Source organism: Podarcis bocagei, assembly GCF_964188305.1.
Source record: "Podarcis bocagei genome assembly, chromosome: 17".
Classification (NCBI taxonomy): Eukaryota; Metazoa; Chordata; class Lepidosauria; order Squamata; family Lacertidae; genus Podarcis; species Podarcis bocagei.
Window position 1 is genome coordinate 15156362 of NC_138143.1, and position 18237 is coordinate 15174598.

Here is an 18237-nt window from a genome sequence, read left to right on the forward strand (position 1 = left end):
GCCCCCTGACACCTTGCAACGATTGGATGATTCTGTAGGTGTGTCGGTTTGGGCACTGGGGATGTGGCAGTGTTGGAAAAGCAAAACCTAGCACTGAGCAAGATTTGGCTGTGCGTTCCTTCTCCTGCAGTTCACCTAACAATAATAAAAAATTTTGCTTTAAGATCCCGCTGAAATTCATCACAGGAGTTTTTTATACGCTACACTTCTAAAATCTGAAAGGAAGTTTGCAAAGCAAAGACAGCAGGAAAACGGGAAGAAACAATTTCTTGGAATCTATTCTGAATGTAGTGCGGTGACCTACAGGTTAAACATGACTGTTTTATGTGCATTATTAAGTCCTTGTGGGAAAGCATATGTGAATAAGAATATTTCTCTGTCATACATCTTACTTAATTAAGTAGGATGTTCATGAATACCATTTGATACTGCTCTAAAAATCAGATTATGCTTTCCATTACGGTGTAAGAGATTTATGGTAAATTCACACCAGCAACTTTTCCTTCTAATCAATGAGGATTGGGTATTCTTGTGCTAACCAAATCTTGTGAAGGCTTGAACATGTGCTGATCTTATGATGAGAGAGAACCCGTTTTCTGAAGATTACTAAACGTGAATTTAGCTGCAATCTAGTTCTAGTAGAACTGCACACAAGAACAAAATAGGTGATCTTGCAAATCTAACCACGATACTCTAAAAAGTTAATTTTGGATTATAATTGTTTATGGGGAGGGGGTTCAATCATGTTAAACTACCCACAATTTGGATGAGAAACAGATCAAACCAGAGTTTGTTATTTGAATTTTTTGGGTTGTATTCAACTAACTTTCACCTCTGAGTAGACCCATGGAAATCAATGCTCATGACTGAGGTCCAGGAATTGCAATGGGTCTACGCTGAGGAAAAGTTAGTTGAAAACTGCTTCTTTGCCAGTGATGAAATGTCTAACTGGGGGAAACTATGAAAAAAGGGCTTTAGTTTTCGTTATAAGAAAAACAGCTGCTTTCTGTGTATTTGACCATTGTCGCATAATGTCAAGGTAATTATGAACTATGGTTTGAACAAACAATGACTTTAATTTTTCCAAAGATATGACTAGGATAGTTGAACTTAAGTGCTATTGAGATCAATGGAGTAAGTCTGGGGCCTACACATAGTTTCTAAGTAAGGCTCTGTTAGTCCAGAGTTCATAGGCTAGCTAACAAACAAACAAAACAGCAGGTATTAACTCTCCTCAAACCTATATATGAGAACTTAAGCCATTCCCTCACTTTGTTTCCTTTTCATCTTATATATAGCAGACACATTCCCCTATTTACTCTATGCTGAGTGTTGAGATCACGCAACAAAAGAACAACACTCAGACAACTCCACTTACTTGTAGAATTGCATGATAGCTTCTCTCCATAAATCCGGCCCAGGACTGGGGAAGTAGCAGGGAGCGATGCCACTCAGAAGGCTGAATGTTGACCTGCATGGAAAACATTTCATATTCACATATGAAACCACCGAAAAAAATTGGATGTTGTAGTAAAAGAACTCAAATGAACACACATTTAGAATGGAAGTATCGCTGACCGACGGCTTCTGCTTTTGTACTATGAATTACAATTTGGACTTTGCAGTTTTAAAAAGAAATTGCACTAGTAAAGATATATCTGATTTTTCACTTCCACAGGCTTTGTGATCCACCCCAAAACTGTGAGATAACCAGCCTCATACAACCAACATAAAGGTAAAGGGACCCCTGACCATTAGTCGTGGCCGACTCTGGGGTTGCAGCGCTCATCTCGCTTTATTGGCCGAGGGAGCTAGCGTACAAACTCCGAGTCATGTGGCCAGCATGACTAAGCCGCTTCTGGACAAACCAGAGCAGTGCACGGAAATGCCATTTACCTTCCTGCCGGAGCGGTACCTGCTTATCTACTTGCACTTTGACGTGCTTTTGAACTGCTAGGTTGGCAGGAGCAGGGACCGAGCAATGGGAGCTCACCCCGTCATAGGGATTCGAACCCCTGACCTGGAAGCTGTACACCGGCTCCCTTGGCCAGTAAAGCGAGATGAGTGCCGCAACCCCAGAGTCGTCCATGACTGGACCTAATGATCAGGGGTCCCTTTACCTTTAAGAGAAAGAGGCAAGAAGGAAGAGCCCCTCCCCAGCCACGCTGCAGTTTAAATAGTATAGGCCATGCCCCCCAGCCAACCAGATTGGTCGGCCAGGGCTATGACGTGGCTGGGACTCCCAGTGATGCCAGAGGCTAAGCCATGCCCCCCGCCCCACTGACGTGGGGAGCACCTGTGGCCTGCCTGCAACCCTGCCCCCCTGCGAAGGGGAGCAGCTTTCCTAGACCAATGATTTAGGAACTTTCACTGCTATAAGTAAGCCAAGTTTTACTGCCTGTTTTTTCTGAATGCTGTATGGAAAAGCACATGAACCTGACCTTTGGAGGGTTTGTAAGTAAACCATTTTAAAATTACCAAAGTGTGGTCTTTTGTATGCCAAGGGAAGAAGGGAGTTTTGAAACTCACAAGGGCACATTTTAAAGGTCTAACAGCTTATATTTCCACTGCATATTTTGTGAATTTATATCTCTGCTGGGGTTTTCTCATCAAAGATCTTAGCATCCACGGAATACTCCTTTTATACCCCCCTTTTTTTTGCTTGCCACCAACAAGAACTACACAAGTAGTTCTGAAAGTCTTCCTATCATTTGGGCTTGTATTCTTCCCATGCCAGATGGAGTTTGGAAACTGTATCATACTAATAATTTCCATTGAACTCAGTGGGATTATTTGTGAGTAACTGCACCATGAGAGGCCTTTCAAAAGCAGTCTGTTCAAAGTTTTTAAAAAATCTCACAGAGTGTGTCTAAGGCCTTGAGGGTACCTAAAGCAGCTTTTTGGATTCCAGCCAGAGCTCACATTGTAAATACAATTTATTTAACCTAGTAGATTATGCTGGAATTTGACGTGTAAATTATGAAGAGCTTTTACCAGTTTAAAACATAATCTATATTGCGTATTTAACAAGTTATCCAAAATGAAAACAAACAGAAAACTCTTCTTAGAATATTAATCAAATCCTTGGTTTTGGCTGAACACAGAATTACCAGGTGATTCTCTCATTACATAACTTAAAAGACGATAGAAGCACATTAACACACACATTCATAATACACACACAACTCCACATTTCATCCTGGCTGTTGTCATTATTATAGCAATTTAAAAGAAAACCATCGCTCTAGATCATTTCTGTTTGCAGTGCAACTTCAAAGCCAACAGCTTAAGAAAAAAGAAAACGAGAGAGAGAGCACTGTAATTAAAATGACTGCTGTGCACTGTAATGTCTCATAATATTCTATGGCAGGCAAAAGAATTAGTTTTTTGTTTCCAGTATCCAATTATTTCTACTGTTGGCCTCAACCAAAAACATCGAAAGTTGTCATGACAGCCATTTGGAGCCTATTAAAAACAAGTTATTAGATCTCAGCAGTTTCCAGGACAATATTACTTCAATACATTTAGGGGGTGGGACCCAAAATATTCCAGGTTGGCATCAGATGGCCTCTCTCTCTCTCTCGTTCTTCTGCAAGGCTAGTCGTTAAAGAACGAACGAACGAAAGAAAGAAAGAGAAAATGCCAGAATGAATTGCTATTTAAATCTGCCTTCTCATCCCTGTTGGATGTTTTATCTGCTATAACAACCACTTTCCAAATTTTAGTTCCATGCTTTTGTCTTAGGCAGCAGCTAAGTTTTCACGGGAGCCATCTTTTGAAGCAAAGAGCCCAATATTCTGGCTCTGCTCACCAACTTACTCCCTTGTGAACTGAGCTAGGGTTGCCATACGTCTGGAATTTCCCGGGTAGAGCCAGACTGTGTCTTGAATGAATGGATCTTTATATGCGTCGGCCGTCGGCCATAGCAATAAAACAACAAAACGATATACAAAGAATAAAAATCAAAAAGTCAATGATATAAAATACATTTTAGGGTTTTGAATCAATAGTCAAATAGTGTGTCTTATTCTGATTGCCCCAGCTAAAAACCTGGCAAACTTTGCTGTCACCTGCTCATCTTGATCTGCCAAGAGAAAGGACACTGGGGCAGTGGCTGGGCGACCCGTAATGGACAATAGAAGAGGGATGATAATCTCATTCCTCAAGTCTTTAACCGGATTGTGTCTGGATTTTTCACTGTTTGAAATATGGCAGCCCCAACTGAGACTCAGTTTTTTCTCTTTTAACTACATCTCCCCTAGCAAGTGTGAGCAGACACAGCTTCTCTGCCAGAGTCCTCCCTTTATTACCCTAGGCACTCAAGTCCATTTATAAGCTCCCAAGAGAGAAACTGGCTAACAAAGCAAAGAAGGATGAATCCTGAGGATTGCCATGGGGTGGGAGCCTGGGGGGCAGATGGAAGTGTTCCTGGAGGTCAGATTGAACCTCAGGACAACCATAAACCTATCCAGAACCTGGGACTTCAAATTATAACACTCTGCTGTCCATCATCCTGTCTGATAATATTTACACTTTTTATGTTTTTACAGCGAGTCCCATGGACTGCAGGAAGATCAAACCTTTCCATTCTTAAGGAAATCAGCCCTGAGTGCTCACTGGAAGGACAGATCGTGAAGCTGAGGCTCCAATACTTTGGTCACCTCATGAGAAGAGAAGACTCCCTGGAAAAGACCCTGATGCTGGGAAAGATGGAGGGCACAAGGAGAAGGGGACAACAGAGGACGAGATGGTGGGACAGTGTTCTCGAAGCTACCAGCGTGAGTTTGACCAAACTGCGGGAGGCAGTGGAAGACAGGAGTGCCTGGCGTGCTCTGGTCCATGCTGTCATGAAGAGTCAGACACGACTAAACAACTAAACAACAACAATGTTTTTACAATTCCTAAACAATTTCACCATTCAGAGCAAGTTAACATTCTTATCTTGCCGGCTCTATTATGCTTTGATCTAGACATTTGGTTGGATGAATTTTGGTGGTTAAGGCAGGAGAATTGAAGGAAGGACCTCTTGAAACATTTACAGGGCATCTATCAATTACAATTGAGGTATCTCAACAAGAATAGGAAGGACTCAAACTTCATGAACCATCCATATGGTTCTGTGATTGACTGGCTGAGGTACAGCATATCACGCAATGCACATATAGGTACTCTATGGAATTTGACCATAGTGCTCACACAACGTTGTGAAAAACCCAAAGAACAACGTTTTCAGACATAATGCTAAACCAGCTAAACTTTCATTTCACGTCATGAAACAAGCGTTCATAAGTCAAGAGCTCACAAATTTTCCCCATTACTTCTTTTTTGCCACAGCTATGGAAAGCTCAGAAGTTTGGACCTGAGGTTTAGATTAACTGAAGTTTAGTTAGTCATCATCCGAACTCTAAACCGTACTTAACCTTAACACGAGAGAGTTTCATAAACTATGGTTTGAACTTGGCATGTTTCCACTAACCACAGTTAAGATTAACCACATTTTGTGTGTGTCTAGGGTTGGATAACGTGATACACTGAAGTTAACCTAAAATAGACGTGAAACTTTCAGCACGTCCCTTCATGGACATGCTGGGAGAGGAGAGAAAACAAACCATAGGTTCATTACAGCTTCTGTTCATAATACTAAATTATATTATGTCTGGAGCAGCCTCATTGGTACTCTGAGGGCAAAACCCCACAATGGTAAACAACCTTCTTCCAAGTAGTCCATTTAAGAGGAGTAGTCAGAGACTACTTCTAACTGCTGAAATGCCTAAAGATAATTGTTGCCTAATCTGGTCCAGACAGCAGTGCCCAATCTTAAGAGCGTTCTTTGGGTGGGTGGGTGTGTTTTTTAAGATCCTTTCCAGACACCCCCAATTTGAATAGCTCACCCAAATGTCTATGCTACTGGAATGTCCTTTCAAAGACGGTCTGCCAGGTCTTATTTACCAAACAATAAAACAGCACGCTGTGACTTCAGAGAGAGTTAGAGATGAGCTGGTTGGTCTCTCTTCAACCATTATAGGAACTTGAACAATACACAACTTCAAACAGACCACTGTTTATTGAAACCATCTTTATCTCTCTCATAGGAAACCATAAAAAATGTGGCAAATGCTCTATATCTTTCTCTATTCATGTTGACAGATATTAAACCGTAACCAGGGGACTTCTCCTGAGGAACATAGCAGTTACTGACCCAAGCTGGTACCCATCCCAAAACTTTGGAGGATATGCATGTGCTCTCTGTTCCGCCCTTGTTTATTCACGTTGGTTCAGCTCAGATGATTACTTGGCCCCAGCATCCCTAAAATGATGGGAGAGAAGTGTATTCATTGGGTGGGGCCTCCTGGCGCACGGGTTGCTTGTAAGTAAAGCCCACATTGCACATTGAGCATCGTGGAGCTGAAACTAGAGATCCCAGCTCCATCTGGTACGCAGGATGAGACCCTATCTGCCCACAGACTGTCTCGCCAGAGTTCTGGTTATCTCCCGCTTGGACTACTGCAACACGCTCTCCGTGGGGCTACATTTGAAAGTGACCTGGAAACTGCAACTAATCCAGAATGCGGCAGCTAGACTGGTGACTGGCAGTGGTCGCCAAGACCATATAACACCGGTCCTGAGAGACCTGCATTGGCTCCCAGTACGTTTCCAGGCACAATTCAAAGTGTTGGTGCTGACTTTGAAAGCCCTAAACAGCCTCGGCCCAGTATACCTGAAGGAGCGTCTCCACCCCCATCATTCAGCCCGGACGTCCAGCTCCGAGGGCCTTTTGGCGGTTCCTTCACTGCAAGAAGTGAGGTTACAGGGAACCAGGCAGAGGGCCTTCTTGGTGGTGGCACCCGCCTCCAGTCAGATGTCAAGGAGCTTCACAATATTCCAATATCCCTGAAGGAGTGTCTCCACCCCCATCATTCAGCCTGGACACTGAGGTCCAGTGCCGAGGGCCTTCTGGCGGTTCCCTCCCTGCGAAAAGCCAAGTTACAGGGAACCAAGGAGAGGCCCTTCTCAGTAGTGGGGCCTGCCCTGTGGAACGCCCTTCCATCAGATGTCAAACAAACAAACAACTAACTGACTTTTAGAAGACATCTGAAGGCAGCCCTGTTTAGGGAAGTTTTTAATGTTTAATGTTTCGTCGTGTTTTTAATATTCTGTTGGGAGCTGCCCAGAGTGGCTGGGGAAACTCAGCCAGATGGCCAGGGTATAAACAATAAATTATTGTTGTTGTTGTTGTTGCTATTATTATTATTATTATTATTATTATTATTATTATTTGGGCTGCCGTATACAAAGACAGCAACTATGGTCAGCTTGTTCATTTGTGTGTTGGAGCCAGACACTCCCCAATGCAACCTGGTTGAGGGCTAAATTCCACAGGACAAGGTGCTGTTTAGGAATTTGGGAGATGCTGACTTCAAGGCTGCCTGGATGTAGGAATGGTGCTGTGCTGGATTCTGTGATGCTTAAGAAAACTTTTATACTCAATAACCATGAACATATTTCCCAAGGAGATTTGTATAACAAAATTAAACATTGCTCCGGAGTTCCAACGGCGCATTTCTGTTTCTCCACATGTTTGGATTCCTTTCATTATCCCTATAGACATTTTGCTCTTCTGCATGGCATGTACTAGCTAAGCCAGGTTTTCTTTTCTTTTCTTAGGAATGTTTAACATTCTACAGACATACAAAGTCAGGAATAATATTCCGCACACCAAGTATGTTTCAAATTAAGCATTTTTAGAATTAAGCACATCATTTGATGTCCATACCAACCCAATATTATATCTACATTTCAAAGAGGTTTGGGCACTGAAGTGTTTAAAAGAAGCGCGCGCGCGCGCGCACACACACACACATATATATATATATATATATATATATATATATATATATATATATATATATATATAATGCTTTTTTAAAAAAAATTGCATGCATTTGGAATTCAGCTTAAATACTCTACTTCAAAATACCAATCCAACAAAAACAAGAAGTGGGAATAATTAATTAACACAGGAAAGAACAGCTGTAATAAGCAAAATAAGCCTTATCTGTGTTTTCTTGAAATAAGGAACTTTTCCAGTTCTGTGTTTGAAACACTGATTGCATTATTAATAATAATAATAAATTCTCTGAAGTCTTCTGAACCTCAGAGAAAAGCAAGAGGAAATATAAATATAAACCATGACACCAAGGAAGGAAGGAAGGGTCAGAGAGTGAAGAAACACATATGTGCGCTCTTAAGTGCATGGAATAATCACAGCGCTTAGAACCCGTTCCATTATAAGGTGGTTACACATTTCATGTGAGCTTTCTGCCTTTGGGACAAAAATCAAGGGTGGCTCTGAAGAACAACAAGGTCAGGCAGAGAGTCCATGGCTCTTGCAGCACAGCCATGCTCATTTTGCAGAGCACATCAAAGAAGGCCAGAGCAACCATAACTCATGATGTGCATAAATACTTTCCACCAGTGCAGTCCTCCATATCAAAATATGAACAGGGACACATCCTGTTTTGTATCGGGACTGCAGTCATACCTCGGGTTACAGACGCTTCAGGTTGCGTGTTTTCGGGTTGCACACCGTGCCGAACCTGAAAGTACCGGAACGGGTTACTTCTGGGTTTTGGCGCTCGCACAAAAGCACTAAATCGTGCTTTGTGCATGCACAGAAGCGCCAACTCGTGACCTGCACGTGCGCAGATGCGGCGCTGTGGGTTGCGAATGTGCCTCCCGCACGGATCACATTCGCAACCTGAGCGTCCAGTGTATTTTAAAGAAATCTGGCTGAGGTGAGCTCGAGCTAGACATTGCAGAAGACGTATGACTGTCGTTGCCCCGACTCTCTTCTCCTTCCTCTCACCATCTTTGCAATGCACCTTTCACAACCACCACAAGCAGCAGCCAATGGTGAGGGAATGGCCAGATTCCCCACATTGTGCATTTTGGCCGAGAGAGAAGACAATGAAGACATGGGGCTCCTATTTTCAGTAGCGGCCATGCGACGTCTAACATCTAAGGCAGGCTTCCTGAATCTCGGCCCTCCAGATGTTTTTTGCCTACAACTCCCATGATCCGTAGCTAGCAGGACCAGTGGTCAGGGTTGATGGGAATTGTAGTCTCAAAACATCTGGAGGGCCAAGGCTGAGGAAGCCCCGTCTAAGGGGTACTACCCATAATTCATTAGGGTCCATTCCAGAGAGCTCTGCCCTTGGGTTCAGCTTGGGTTCAGGCTCCATATGCACCCAAACGGTCTCCAATAATTTTTAAATTGCCTTTCAAAGTACCCATTACATGGATAGAGGCAATTGGGCATCAAGGGAATAATGAACTGGAGCTGCTTAGCTTCCGGAATATAGCTTCATCCTGAAGGCAGTTTCGATATACAGTGGTACCTTGGTAGTCAAATGGCTTGGCTCCCAAATGCCGCAAACCCGGAAGCGAGTGTTCTGGTTTGTGGATGTTTTTCAGAAGCCAAATGTCTTCCGCAGCTTCTGATTGTATGCAGGAAGCTCCTGCAGCCAATCGGAAGCCGCGACTTGGTTTCCGAACCGTTCCGGGAATCGAACAGACTCTCGAGACGGATTAAATTCAAGAACCAAGGTACCACTGTACTGAGCTTTCAATACAACCCTTCACAGAAAGAGCCCCTCCATGACACAGAAGAAATATTCATGTTTTGCCACTGAGGATGTCTCACAAATGCCAGAACAGATATAAACGATCGCATCCCCTTTAACTATGGTAAGGTAAAGGTAAAGGGACCCCTGACCATTAGGTCCAGTCATGGCCGACTCTGGGTTTGCGGCGCTCATCTTGCTTTATTGGCCAAGGGAGCCGGCGTACAGCTTCCGGGTCATGTGGCCAGCATGACTAAGCCGCTTCTGGCAAACCAGAGCAGCGCACAGAAACGTGTTTACCTTCCCGCCGGAGTGGTACCTATTTATCTACTTGCACTTTGATGTGCTTTCGAACTGCTAGGTTGGCAGGATCAGGAACCGAGCAACGGGAGCTCACCCCGTCGCAGGGATTCGAACCACCGACCTTCTGATCGGCAAGTTCTAGGCTCTGTGGTTTAACCCACAGCGCCACCCGTGTCCCTTCATCTTTATCTATGGTGTGTGACCCAAAATACGCCACTGCCCATAATGTTATAATGCAACCACATTCACTTTAATGCACTTTTAGAGAAAGGCCGCCCGATCTGCACTCGCCCATACAGGTTTCTTTCCTGGCTGCGTTCCTGCTGTTTGCAGCTTCTGAAGATCAGTGGCCGAAAGAGCTATAAACGCTCTATTTAATGAAAATATTTGATAACAAGGCTGCGCTTATATTCTGCAATGATTAATTGGACGTTCATTTCTAATTCCTTGCCTCCTTCTGCCCCTGACCCCACCTCACATTTCCTACAGGAGATTAAAGCTTTGGTTTACAAAACCTTTAATACACAAAATCAGCTACATTAATGCAATATCCCAGGGTGCTGGGAACAATTAAGAGATATGCTGCGTTATTATTACAGTAACAAGGAAGTAGAGGTCACTCCCCAGGTTCCAATCCCCTAATTGTTTCTCAGACAAGCCCAAATCTGACAGGACTGTAACCAGATTAGGCAGAGTTGAAGGGAAAACGTCAGCCTTGATTTACTCCGGCAAACCTTGGAGAAAACATTTCGGAGCAGAGAGCATTTTATTAGATGTATTTATACGTCCTGTTCTCCTTAATTGTTCTTCGCAGCAAGTTTACTTAATTAAGAGTAAATTACAGCACCACACACAGCTTGCAGCTACCATTTCCTAATTAGAGCAAAGGGCAAATGCAAACTCAGGTTGGGGGAATGGAAGAAAGCAGAACGGCTACACAAGTGGAAGGGAAACTGCAGGGCTTACCTCGTGGAGGAGAGCAATCAACATCTGGTGGAAACTGCGTCCCCTACTGGCTAGAAATCGGCTGATAGGCTTTCCATCCTTCCCCACGTGGATTGGGAGATCGTAACTCAGCAATATGCCGGCTAAAGGGAGATATTACAGATGGCTTATAACAATTCAGTTGTGTTTTAATATGACTGCAAAACAGAGAATACTGAGGTTCGAGAATCGAAAGAATGCAATTTTGTAATTCTTGGGTTCTTGGGTTTTCCACTTTTTAGCTAACAAAATACGAGCAGCAGAATTACCAACAGTAGAAGAATGGCAGGTGAAGATGATGGATTTTTGGGAGCTAGCCGACCTAACCGGAAGAGTCCGCGACCAGGAGGAGGAGGAATATCAGGAAGAATGGAATAAATTTAATGATTACTTAGTTAAATTTGTTAAGTTAAGTTAACCGGGAATAGCTTGCAGATACTTAATAGGCTTAGGATTTTATTTATGTTAAGTGATGAATTAATATGTTTAATTATATAAGGTGAAGATTTAAGGATGTTAATGTTTAAGTTAAATTTCATAAAAATTGGGATTTGGAAAACCGTTAAAAGGACATGCAATGAAATTCAACGAAGGGGAAGCGAGGAAGTCACTTAACAAAGTTAATAACTGTAATTTTCAATAAGGCTATGATTTATGTTTGTTATGTTTGTTTGTTTGTCTTGTGTGTTTGTTTGTTTGTTTATAATATTGTGAAAACCAATAAAATTTTTGGAAGAAAAAAAAAAGAAAGAATGCAATTTTGTAGAAATTCAAAAATTCATTCTCGGAAAAGGAAAAAGCAGCTTCTGGTTTATCTCAGGAGAAGTCGGCTTCTACACTGGGCTGCTGCAAGTGCTGGTTAGACCCTGTCTCAGGTGAGCCCCGAGTTGCCTTTTCAAGCAGACGAAACCGCAGGACCTGCGTTCCTCCCTTTGCTTGTATCAAGGGGTAAGCTGCTCCCCCAGAACTTCACAGCTTTGGTGCTTAGCTTAGGCTCATTTATTCAGTAGCCTGGCTCTCCTTGCTGCACAGAAGGGAATTACAGCACATGGAAATTAAGCTGGCCGCGGTACGTAGCGGGAGTTTGAGAAGTTGGCTTTCCCTGTCGAAAGTTCTCCCATGCACTTGCTGCCTGCAATAGTTGCCAGGCGCTTAAACACTGGGTGTTAAGATAACCAGACAGCTGTGATTGGATGCCAGTGGCCACCTGAGCAGCAAAAAAATATGTATGTAAGAGACAGGCTGGGGGGGGGGGCTGATGTGAAAATAACATTACTGAGGTCCTTAATTCCATTCAATTCCATTCAGGCTATAAATGCATGATTCTTGAACCTGCCAAATTTATTCCGAGGTGCGGATGTTAAAAAGGAATGATGGAATTAAGAGGTGGATAACTTAAGAGTGAACACAGTGAAATGGGGTTCATTGCTGGTTTGTATGTGAAAGTGTTGCTTTAAAAAAATGTTAGAAATTAGCCAGGTGCGTTTTGCGACTGGCGTGGGCCTAATTGTGACCATGTGGAGCCTGTCTCTGGATGGCAACTCGACTGGGGAAAGCAAAACATCACTTGGATTTTTTTTGAAGCTAGAATTTGTCTGATTCTGGATTGTTTTGTTTGACATTTTCATGTGTTTTAAACCACTTTGAGATTTGTTCTTTAAAATATAAAGCAGTATAGAAATGATGGTGAAGATACCAATACGTGAAGGATTGCCTTTTCCCATGGATCTGGACCCTGAAATCAATTTTGGAGATCTTTGTCCAAATGCCCCTGATACTTTTCTCCACAAAGGCACGACAATCAGCTACAGTGGTACCTCTGGAGATCCAGAGGTCCGTTCTTAACCTGAAACTGTTCTTAACCTGAGGTACCACTTAAGCTAATGGGGCCTCCCGCTGCCACCGCGGTGCAATTTCTGTTCTCATCCTGAAGCAAAGTTCTTAACCCAAGGTAATATTTCTGGGTTAGCGAAGTCTGTAACCTGAAGCATATGTAGCCTGAAGCGTATGTAACCCGAGGTACCACTGTACTTCTGTACTTCTATATCTTTATGACATTGGGCATATATCTCCTTTTGTCCATGTTTTTAAATCTTGCTGTAGTTTTCTTTTAACAATTATTCTCAGTTCTGTTCTTCGGTCCTCCACTCTTTGCTCTTTTTAATCTCACTTTGGCTCTTAGGAGCTATTTTAATTGTGCATCCTTACAGCTATTCCAGCACACATTTTATTGTGTTTCTTTTTTAATTGCTGCTTTCATTTTACGAGCTGCCCTGAGGACACTTTGGTATTGGGTCGGCATGTTAAAAAACCCAGAAGACATGTCATTCACCCATTCCGAGATGTTCTACTACGACATGAAGGTCTCTCATCTCTCTCCAGAGAAATCTCACCTGCGAGGCCAGGCTTCAGTCCAGGCTGCTTGTTTCTCTCGTACATTTTCAGCATGAAGCTTGGCACGCCCGACACCGTCTTCCCTTGGTCCGACCGGACAGCACCGCCTCTCAAGGCAGAATGGTATATTCCACGAGGCATGCTGGCCATCTCCTGTTTCACGAGCGATGCTGCGAACTCTTCAAACGCTTGAGGGGAGGGTGAAAAGGGGAGAGAACGGGGCAGACATAAAGAAAACAAAAGGTGATTGACTGAGGAAACCAGAACCACCCAACCAACGTAGAACCACGGCCATTATCCAGGAATGTTGTGCTGACATAACTGGTAACTCCATATTCAGCTGACAGCTCCAAGGTCACGGTTTCTGTAACTCCCGGGGAAGCCTTTGCAGTTCCACGCTCGCCTCCCGCTCAAAACGTCACCTCGGGAAACCTTCAATAAATGGTGTCAGATGTTCGAACTTGGAAGGAAAAACAAACAGCCAAAGCTGCTTTCTATGCTGGTCAATGCACTCTTTGTTTGGCCACAGGTATGGAACAACGGGAGCAAGAGCAACCTTTTCCTTGGCCAACACAGCAGCCTTGCCAGCACCTCCATGAGGATTCTTGCCACTTACAAACAAAACCATCCAAAAATGGTGACCGATACTCAGCAAATATGATAGGTAAAGGGACCCCGACCATTAGGTCCAGTCATGGCTGACTCTGGGGTTGCGGCGCTCATCTCGCTTTATTGGCCGAGGGAGCCGGAGTACAGCTTCTGGGTCATGTGGCCAGCATGACTAAGCCGCTTCTGGCGAACCAGAGCAGCGCACGGAAATGCCGTTTACCTTCCTGCTGGAGCGGTACCTATTTATCTACTTGCACTTTGACGTGCTTTCGAACTGCTAGGTTGGCAGGAGCAGGGACCAAGCAACGGGAGCTCACCCCGTCGCGGGGATTCGAACCACCAACCTTCTGATCGCCAAGTCCTAGGCTCTGTGGTTTAACCCACAGCGCCACCCGCATCCCTGTAAATATGATAGGTAACATTGATCACATACCTTAAAACGCTCTCCGAGACTAGAACGAATCTTGGAATACTGAGAATGTATAGAACAAAAGTTTACTGATGCTAAATGAGAAAGTAAAATAAGAAGAATGAAATGTGTATAGTTCAACAAAGTATAAAACAGCACAAAGAGAATAATCGGAAGTTAGTGTTTAGGGTGTGTTGGTGTTGTGATGTGAACTGTGTGTATTGTCTAAATTATATGTAAATTAATGTAAACAGATGTATAATAAAGGTTGTTTTTAATATTTTAAAAAAACGCTCTCTGAGTTCATTGCTACAGTTGTAAAGAATTCTCAACATGCCAAGACACTTCAGAAAGCAAAATGTAGTAGCGCAGATAATTAGTGAGAGAGCCCACAGCAGGTTTACTCTTTCGCTATCATGAATTGCCAAAGTTTGGCAACGCTTGGTCGGTTTAACAGGCCGCTTAGCGCTTTTTACTATACAATGAAAAGTTGTTGCTCCCCGCTCTCCTCGAAAGGGGAGCTTATAGCAACTGTTTCAAATTAGCCCTGTGGCTTTGATGCAGGTTTTTCCTGTACCAAATACAGCACTGGGTTTTCTGCTAAATTGCAGCAAACATGGAATAAAAGAGCATTCACATGCTTACTCGGGGAAACCAGAAAGTGTCGCAGAATCAATTAACAGACTCTGGAACACTTTTCGATTTTTATCCCCAGTCCTTCCTCATCTTTTCTCCCTCTCGCCCACCAATATGTTCTCAGTTTCCCCCCTTTACATTTCTTTAAATATGAGTATATAATAGCCAGCAGGAAGTATAATGAAAATGGCTTCAATATTTAACAGGAAAATAGGGAAACTCTCCTACAAATATACTGCAGGATCCACTAAAGAGACAAAAAATTATTTAACACAACCAGAGAACAAAGCGTAGGTTTGTGTTGCAGGATAGCTTGTTTACAAATTTTGCCATTTTTGTCTACACAGTACGTGAATCTTGCATTGTCATCTTTTTGCCTGCATCAGCTACACAAGCTGGGCAATTTGCGCAGCTTAACACCTCAAAAGAGATTTTGTTAGCTTACACTTCTGCATAATTTAAAGAGAAAAGTCCTTGGCTTCCTCTCCCAAACATTCCAACCAGCTTTCAGCACGATATAGCATATATTCTTGAAGACTTTTGCCCGGGTTCGTTAAATTTTATGTATTCTGCTTTCATTCTTTGAGGCTAACTCATTAGCTGTATAAAAATGTCACAGCCTGGTAAAGGAATATAAGCACACCTGCAAATGTCAGAAGGAATGCATTGGCTGGTTACAGTTTGTAACATCCAGCTTTGGCCATTTACAGGAAAACAGCTTAAGAACCAGCTCACTGGAGCAGACCGAGGTCTATCATGCTACCATTTTGTTTTGGTCCATTAGATGCATCTGCAAAGGTAAGCTCCACCATCTCCAGCCATTTGCCACCAACGTCAGAGATCAAAGATGACTGCTTACCCCGGAAATGATCTCTTTCAGCTTCTGCCTTCTGGAAGAAGGTACAGGGTTATAAAGACTAGGACTAGCTGTCTGAGAAACAGTTTCTATTCAAATGCGATTTTGGTTTTAAACGCAGTGTAAGGTAGTAACGGGTGGCGCTGTGGGTTAAACCACAGAGCCTAAGACTTGCCGATCAGAAGGTCAGTGGTTCGAATCCCCACAACGGGGTGAGCTCCCGTTGCTCGGTCCCTGCTCCTGCCAACCTAGCAGTTCGAAAGCACATCAAAGTGCAAGTAGATAAATAGGTACCACTCCGGCGGGAAGGTAAACGGCGTTTCTGTGCACTGCTCTGGTTCGCCAGAAGCGGCTTAGTCATGCTGGCCACATGACCCGGAAGCTGTACGCCGGCTCCCTCGGCCAATAAAGCGAGATGAGCACCACAACCCCAGAGTCGGCCACAAGTGGACCTAATGGTCAGGGGTCCCTTTACCTTTACCTTTACAGTAGTCTCTATGGGAGTATATTGTATTTAATCATGGGGTATCAGAGTTTTTAGGGGGCTAACCGGGCTGGGATAGCTGGGATAGCAGGCTTGTTGGTTTTTGAATGTCTGGTGTAGATTTTTTTCAATTTAATTGTTCTGTATGGAACAATGACAATCGTATTTTATTTGTATGTCTGGCACCTGCTTCTCATCACTTAGCAGCAATTTTAAGGAACTCCTCAGAAGGGAAGCAATGTTATACAAAGGTCTGGCCAGAAATCTGTTTGTTTCTGCATGCATTATACCTGGTAGAACAGGAGGAGGCGTGAGCATCAACAATTTGATATAGGAGGCACCAGGAACAGAGAGATCCACCTCTTTCTCTTCCTCTTCCTCTTCCTCCTCTTCATTGATATCCACCTCTTCTGGTTGGGGCAATTCTGGTCTTGCCTGTGTGAGCAAGGAAGCAATGGGGCAGGCGAACATTAGTTAAGAGTCCAAGCAAGGGCAAGACATCAATTAAACAAATACATGTTTTCTTTTCTTTATGAAAGGAAGGACCTGAAGGAGCGTCTCCACCCCCATCATTCAGCCCAGACACTGAGGTCCAGCTCCGAGAGTCTTCTGGCGGTTCCCTCCCTGCGAGAAGCAAAGTTACAGGATACCAGGCAGAGTGGAATCTGTTCTGGAAGTCCGTTCGACCTCCAAAACATTCAAAAACCAAAACGCTGTTTCTGATTGGCTGCAGCAAGCTCCTGCAGCCAATCGGAAGCTGTGTCGGACGTTCGGCTTCCAAAAATAGTTCACAAATCGGAACACTCACTTCTGAGTTTGCGGTGTTTGGGAGCTAAAACGTTTGAGAACTAAGCTGTCTGAAAACCAAGGTACGACTGTATTAGGTTTCCTATGGAATACACAGTAGACAAACAATATGTTTATTTACACATTGTCAATTCAAGTATCCTCTCCACAGAGATTCTTGTGTTGTGGGTGGAATAAAAGTATCTTTCGTCTCGTTTATAAAGGAAAAGAAAATAAGCCCAGTCTCGTCAAAAGTGTCTATCCTTGAAATGTCTTTAATTGCCCTTCTGCAAGGCATTCCGATAAGAGCCACATTCCAAATATTATTTAACCAGATTTAAATGGGGATTTCTATAGGTTGTTTCCAGTATCGGGCTATTGTTAATTGGGCTGCTTAGAACAGGAAAAATACTAAATCTCTGCATTATTGTTTAAATTCGAGTCTGAGGATAACAAGGCAAGAAAAGGATTGCTGCGTAATTTTGGAAAACATGCGAAACACCTTTCCCCAAAGGTGTAGATCAGGGACGTCCAACTCCCAATAGACTGTGATCTACTCACGGTATAAACAAACTGGCAGTGATTTACCCATTATTGTTGGATGGACCAAAGTTATTGAGCTTTTTTTGGAAGCCAAAGTTGTTGCTGAGGGGTTTTTTTTTTTGGGGGGGGAGGAGATCGCTGAGGGGCCAGAGATCTACCAGGAACACCCCGTGATCTACCAGCAGATCGCAATCTATCTGTTGGACATGCCTGGTGTAGACCAACGTGCAACTCCACCATGCATGGAAATATGAGCCTATCTCTCCACAGCCTTTCTTTGCATTTCTGACAAATAATCACTTCTCCTCTACGTTTGAAGGGAGGGAGGGACGTGTACCTGTTCAGGAAGATGGAGAATGATGTGTTCTTCTGAGCTAAATTCAGAGAGAGATTTGTACGCCGATGTGGCTACGAGTGGATCCTGGAGATGAAAGAAGTTACGATCACATCATATATCCCTGTGGTACGAGGTCAGAGAGTCGGAAGGGACCCTGAGGATAATCTAGCCCAACCACCAGCAATGCAGGAATATGCAGCTGTCCTTTACGGGGATCGAACCTGAAACTCCTTGCTGTGATGGCCTGGGAATCCGAGGCTGAACCGGAGGAAT

General features: G+C 43.5%; 1 protein-coding gene across 2 annotated transcripts in view; it reads right to left on the reverse strand.

Annotated features, from left to right (window-relative positions):
* Positions 1 to 18237, reverse strand: part of FOCAD (focadhesin) — a 142374-nt gene that overhangs the window by 45339 nt on the left and 78798 nt on the right. For both annotated transcript variants that reach the window (XM_081176061.1, XM_081176062.1), the window contains exons 18-22: positions 17965 to 18048; positions 16589 to 16733; positions 13304 to 13492; positions 10893 to 11014; positions 1379 to 1471 (exon numbers count right to left, since the gene is read on the reverse strand). In XM_081176061.1, coding sequence (XP_081032187.1) covers positions 1379 to 1471; positions 10893 to 11014; positions 13304 to 13492; positions 16589 to 16733; positions 17965 to 18048 — 633 coding nt within the window. The remainder of the gene's footprint in view (positions 1 to 1378; positions 1472 to 10892; positions 11015 to 13303; positions 13493 to 16588; positions 16734 to 17964; positions 18049 to 18237) is intronic.